This window comes from Delphinus delphis, chromosome 5 (genome assembly GCF_949987515.2).
Source record: "Delphinus delphis chromosome 5, mDelDel1.2, whole genome shotgun sequence".
NCBI lineage: Eukaryota > Metazoa > Chordata > Mammalia > Artiodactyla > Delphinidae > Delphinus > Delphinus delphis.
The window spans coordinates 137,179,827-137,185,887 of record NC_082687.1 but is presented as its reverse complement, the minus strand read 5'-3'; the positions used below and the strand labels follow the sequence as shown (position 1 = coordinate 137,185,887).

At 49.2% G+C, this 6,061-nt stretch overlaps 1 protein-coding gene and 1 pseudogene across 1 annotated transcript in view; one reads left to right on the top strand and one right to left on the bottom strand.

Annotated features, from left to right (window-relative positions):
* Positions 1-570: 570 nt before the first annotated feature.
* The window catches only part of LOC132426350 (uncharacterized), a 31,609-nt gene continuing 26,118 nt past the window's right edge, over positions 571-6,061 (top strand). Inside the window, exon 1 of the mRNA XM_069540717.1 lies at positions 571-622. Coding sequence (XP_069396818.1) covers positions 571-622 — 52 coding nt within the window. The remainder of the gene's footprint in view (positions 623-6,061) is intronic.
* Positions 4,897-5,433, bottom strand: LOC132425666 (small ribosomal subunit protein uS8-like; annotated as a pseudogene).

The following is a 6,061-nucleotide window of genomic DNA, read 5'->3' as shown; positions in this document are numbered from 1 at the left end:
ACGTTGGGTAAAATACTGACAAGCCCCCGCTCAGCTTACCCGCCCATAGGCTGAGCAACTACAACTCCCAGCAGGCCGCGCTCGCGCCCCACCGCCTCCGCCCCGTGCGGGGCCTTCTGGGAGCGGTCCCGGCCCGCGCGGTAGCGCCCCAGCTTCGGGGTCCGTGGAGCGCAGCGCTCTGGCTCCCTCGTCTGGGGAACCGTTGGCCGGAGCCGTCGTCGCCGGGGGGTGGTTCCCCGGCCAGTGAGCGCCTCCCCGGGCGATGGGGCCGACAGCCCGGGCCACGGCGCGGCGGGGGTGACCGCGGGGGCTCGGCCCGACCCCTCCTGGGCCGCAGTCCCGGGTCCCGAGGGCGAGGCGTCGCGGCGCCGGCAGCGTCCGACGCAGCGGCGGCGGCGGCAGCGGCAGAAGCAGCAACAGCAGCAGGAGGACGAGGAGAAGCGGCGGCCCAGTGCGGGACCGGACCCGGCGTTGGGCGAGCGATGCGCGGAGGCTGCCCCACCGCCGCCCCCGGTCGCCACCTCGCCTCCTCGAGTCCACAAAGCTTGGTCGCGGCGGCGGCGGTCGTCCATGGAGCTCGAGAACCTCTTGGCCAACTCGATGCTGCTGAAAGCGCGCCAAGGTGGGTGCACAGCGGCGCCCCGACCCCCGCTGGAGTCCTGATCCCCTTGGGACCTGAACCCTGGTCCCAAGCAGAACCCCGACCCTGCTGCGGACCCCAGATTTTCTGTGGAATCCGGACCCGGGGTCCGCGCAGCCTCACTCTCAGCAGTGGTCAGTCGGCGAGTGGTCAGCTTGGGCACGTAAAGCTTAAGCCGCCCCGTCCCCTTTCGGCGCCTCCGGACGCAGGTGAAGGTGGCCTGCGCTCTGCTCTTGTTAGTGTGAGCTTGTTCCCTGTCCTGCACTTCCTCCGGAACCTCGGGTCGCAGTGTGGCTTCAGCACCAGGCGAGCCGTGTTCTGTCCCCGAGGGAGGAAGCCGGACCGGCGAGCGAAGCCAGCAAACAAGAACCGCGCCTTTGTGCTCTTTAAAGGACCAAGAAGAAAATCCTGTAAACTAACCCGGGAGACCCTTCCGTTAGTGTTTTTAGAGTGTTACTTTAACATCGATTCTTGGTTTTGAGGTTTAGTGGTGTCCGAGACTTTACGGTGTGTGGAGTGGGTTTTAGCCCGACTTAGAGATAGATTGAGCACGTTAGTTACAATTCACCCTGATAGCAACGTAGAAGCAGCAGTTGGCGCAGCCCTTCTGCTCAGAGACCCCAGGAGTAGAGTTCTCTGTGGAATACCGAGCGTCCCCTCTCCGGCCCCCCGAGAGATGGGAGAGCGGGCGGCAGGGACCACCCATAGTTCTTCCGCAGCTTCCCTCTTAGGGAGTCTGGGTGGGAGCAGCTGCTTCATGTTTGTGCTGGGAACAGCGTAAGTGCCCACCGAAGGATGTATATTTAAGACAACCTGGAAGAAGTGTTTTATGCTCCATCTCCCAGGGCTTCAGGATTCCTGGGCGCAGATGTCGACCAAGTGGTGCTCCTGGTGACTTGGATGCTGTTGAGAAGCATCAATAAGTTCATCTTGTGCTTAGAATAGTGTATAACGTTCTGTGAGAGAAATTAACCTGGAACACAGCTATTTCAGATTTGGGGGGTTTGTTTTCTTTTTAAGCTCCCCCCCTTCCCGTTTGTATCCCAAGTGCCTTTCAAGAGGAAAGGTGTTGATTAGGATTGGCTTGATACGGAGGGAATAAAGCATGTTCAAGTATGGCTGCAGAGCCTCATGATTGATAGCTAAGAATAGCTACCGTTAATGAGGGATTGCTTTGTCCAGGCATCGTGCTCAGTTCTTCATGGACGTTATCCCAGCTAGTTCCTAGGCCTAATTCTCCTGTTCTGTAAAGCTGGACTTACAACCATCCTGCTTCATGGTGTTGACGAGGGGACTGCATGGAATAACGTGGTACAGTGCTTGGCGCTTAGAAAGTGCTCAGTAAATAAGCATAGTAGCTGTGGTTGTAGATTTTATTATGTCCAGAGTCATGATGAAAAGCTGGCATTTTAACATTGCAGTTGTGATCATTTAATTGACCTTGAACCTGATTCCTTGTCTCATTCTTAGACTTTCCAAAAGCATAGCTTTTCTCTTCCTGAATTCCCACATGCAGGAGGTCCTTGAATCTTGTTTATCCTTAAGCTTCATTATTTCTGTTATCCATTTCTTTGTCTCTGTCTTCACCCAGTACCCCCTTAGATGGTTCTCGACACCTCGTAAGTTGACTGAGGGCAGTGGTTTCCTAGATGCTCTCTACTTCCAGAGCTGCTTCTCTTTTATCATCCCCAATGCTGCTAGAACACTTTCTAAAACCCAGATTTGTTCTCTGTTTAAAATTTGGCCCTGGAGCTTCATTCCAGGTCAAGAACAAACGCCTTAGTTCATCATGGCCCACAGGGTCCTGTCTGACCACTGGCCTGCTCTCCTCTCCTTGTCCACAGCAGCTGAGCGTGTCACACCACTTCACGCCTCCAGGCTTTTCTTTTCTGCCTGCAGTCGTCTTCTTCCTTCCTGTTCCAGCTCCAGAGTCTTTTCTGGGGAACGTCCACATTCCTGCAAGAGGCCTGGTCACTCCGTCCCTTGAGCTCCGTCCCTTGAGCCACTGCTGTGCCCAGGAGGAGCTCTTGCTGCACTGGGCATCCCCCGGGGCAGCTTTGGGTCTCCCCTTCTGTGTCACTGGCACCCAGCGCTGTAATGGCACTCAGTCTGTTCTCTGCAAATTCCAAATGCTGGCTGAAGGACAAAAGAGCACATCTTAGGAAGTCTCTCAGTACTGGTGATAACCAGAAATTGAAGTTTCAAAATAAGCTATCTTTTTAGACTAGCAGTCTGGAAATAGGGAGCAAAACCTGAGATTTTATTCAACTTTGGGATGTCAGTTGGCTCCATACTTGTAAATGCCAAGTGCTTTTTATTTTGTTTTGAATGAACGTTTTTATTGTTTTTATTAAATCAGTATTTTATTATTCATTTTTTTAAAATTTTATTGAAGTATGGATGATTTAGTGTTGTGTTAATTTCTTATTAAGTCAGGATTAAGTGTTTAATTGTATCTGCAGTGCAGCCGGTAGGTTCCCTCTCCATGTTTACATGTTCATCACTAGCAAAGACAGCAGGGCCAGCCAGCACTAGTTATGAGGTTAGCCAAAGGCCAGGCACGCGTGCGTTTCTTTCAGAATGTAAATCTTTGTCTCTACCGAATTGAAAGAGAGTCCTCGTTCAAAGGACACAGGCCAGTGTTACCTTTGCTGCCCCCTTACTGCTGTGCTAACTAGTCTCACCTCCTGGCAGAGACACTGTGCTTGAGCTTTTGCATTGTAAACCTACATCTCTTTTTCTGAGTGTTGTTTTGAAAAACAATGCTCCCACATTCACGTGGGCTAAACATGGTGCAGTCTTGTAGGAGTGCCTCTCATAGAGCCAAGGACAAAATCAGCTCCACCGCTTCTGTTCTATGTGTTTAAAAACACATTTCCAAATAACCAATGATTTTTGAAAATCAGAGAATAGAAGGACTTTTAATAAAGAGCCCTAACCTTCTCCATTCTACTCCTTCTACTATAGACTGAATGTTTGTGTCCCTGCAGAATGCATATGTTGAAGCATAATCCCTAGTGTGATTGTATTAGGAGATGATTAAGTCATGAGGGTGGAGCCCTCGGAATGCTACAAGTCCCTTTTAAACAAGACCCCAGGGAGCTCCCTTGCCCCTCGTGCCACGTGAAGACACAGAAGACACCGTCTATGAGCCAGGAAGCAGGTCCTCACCAGACACCAAAGCTGCCAGTGCCTTGATAAATAAATTTCTGTTGCTTATAAGCCACCCAGTCTGTGGTATTCCATTACAGTGGCCCAAACAAAGACACCTCCCCAGGTGCAGCCACATTGATTCTTTTCTTGGGTTCTATTTTAGTTATCTTCCTGATTACTGTTGCGTTTCTAAAGTATAGTGTTGATCAAATTCAGACTTTTCTGAGCCTCATGAGGAGATAGCTCACTTAAACCAACCCCATCTTGTTTTCCCTTATCAATATAATTATATCACTGTTTTTAATTCTTGTATTGGTTATCTTTATAACTTAAAAAATTAAGCTTAGGGGCTTCCCTGGTGGCGCGGTGGTTGAGAGTCTGCCTGCCAATGCAGGGGACACGGGTTCGGGCTCTGGTCCGGGAGGATCCCACATGCTGCCGAGCAACGAAGTGTAGCCCCCGGCTCGCTGCAGCTATAGAAGGCCAGTGCGCAGCAATGAAGACCCAAAGCAGCCAAAAATAAATGAATAAATAAATAAATAAAATTAAGCTTAGGGCTTCCCTGGTGGAGCAGTGGTTAAGAATCCGCCTGCCAATGCAGGGCACACGGGTTTGAGCCCTGGTCCGGGAAGATCCCACATGCCGCGGAGCAACTAAACCCGTGCGCCACAACTACTGAGCCTGCACTCTAGAGCCCGCGAGCCACAACTACTGAGCTCACGTGCTACAACTACTGAAGCCCGCGCACCTAGAGCCCATGCTACGCAACAAGAGAAGCCACCGCAATGAGAAGCCCATGCACTGCAACGAAGAGTAGCCCCTGGTCACTGCAACTAGAGAAAGCCCGCGCAGCAACAAAGACCCAATGCAGCCAAAACTAACTAACTAACTAAATTTAAAAAATAATAAGCTTAGATTTTTCATTTTTGATTTCTTCTGGTAATGATAATTGTAGCCAAAATGTTTTCCAATAAAAAAGAAAAAGTATGGGAATTCCCTGGCGGTCCAGTGGTTAGGACTCCGCACTTTCACTGCCGAGGGCACGGGTTCGATCCCTGGTCGGGGAACTAAGATCCCACAAGTCATGCGGCATGGCCAAAAAAAAAAAAAAAAAAGGGAAAAAGTATTTTCATTTTTGACAATTGAAACATTGATAAACATTTCTGATTTTTTTCCATTGAGGCATTTTATTTGCATGAATGTGTTTCATCCCTAGAAAAAGAATCCCAGGATTTTCCCCCCTGTGTGTTTTCATCTTGCTTCATGGACCATGTTGCTAGCTGAGGTTGTCAGTCCAAAGGGACCAGACTGACGGGACGGGAGCAGGTTACTCTGCCGTTTTTCTAGATCTTTGAGTTGCACATCAAATCTGGGCTGATCACTCCACACTTGTTTAGCCTGCCTGAGAGCTTCACGACAATTTTCCCAGCTCTGTGATCATGGGATCACAGGTGATCAGATTCTCCAGTGGAGCCATGCTTCATCATCACAATTGGAAAGTGGACAGTGAGTTTGGAGGACAGCCTAGTAAGAACCTGGCTTTGGCGTCTATTTTCGGCATTGTTGATGCTCTTGAGAGCATCGGCCGGGGCATTCGTGCCCACTGTTATGGTGGCGCGGAAAGATAGCGGAGAGAGCATTTCTAATTTTTTTTTGAAGTATAATTGACTTACAGTATTATATTAATTTTAGGTGTACAACATAGTGCTTTGGTATTTCTGTACATTACAAAATGATCACCATGATAGACCTAGTTACCATTTGTCACCATACAAGGATATTAAAATATTCTTGGCTATATTCCTTATGCTGTACATTACATCCCTGTAATTTATTTACTTTATACCTGGAAATGTGTACCTCTTAATCTCCCCCACCTATTTCACTCATCCCCCCAGCACCCCCTCTGCCCTGGCAACCACCAGTTTGTTCTCGGTGTCTATGAATCTGTTTCTGTTTTGAGAAACGTTCCTAATTTAATGTGAATGTGGTTTCTTTAATTGTGTAAGAGTTCAAAGTGTAGAAGATAGTATAACAAGCACCCCAGTGCCCACTGCCAACAGACCTTAACATTTTGCTGCATTTCATTTCTTTAAGAAAAAAACATGCAGATATACTGGAGACACTTTGTGTATCTTTCCAAGGTCCCAGGCCCTTCCCGCATTCCCCGGAGATAACCAAGGTCTCTCTGCACTTTGGCTGTTTAGGTTTGTAGGTGACAATATGGAGTGTATTGTTTTACATGATTTAAACCTCAGGTCGGTGCTG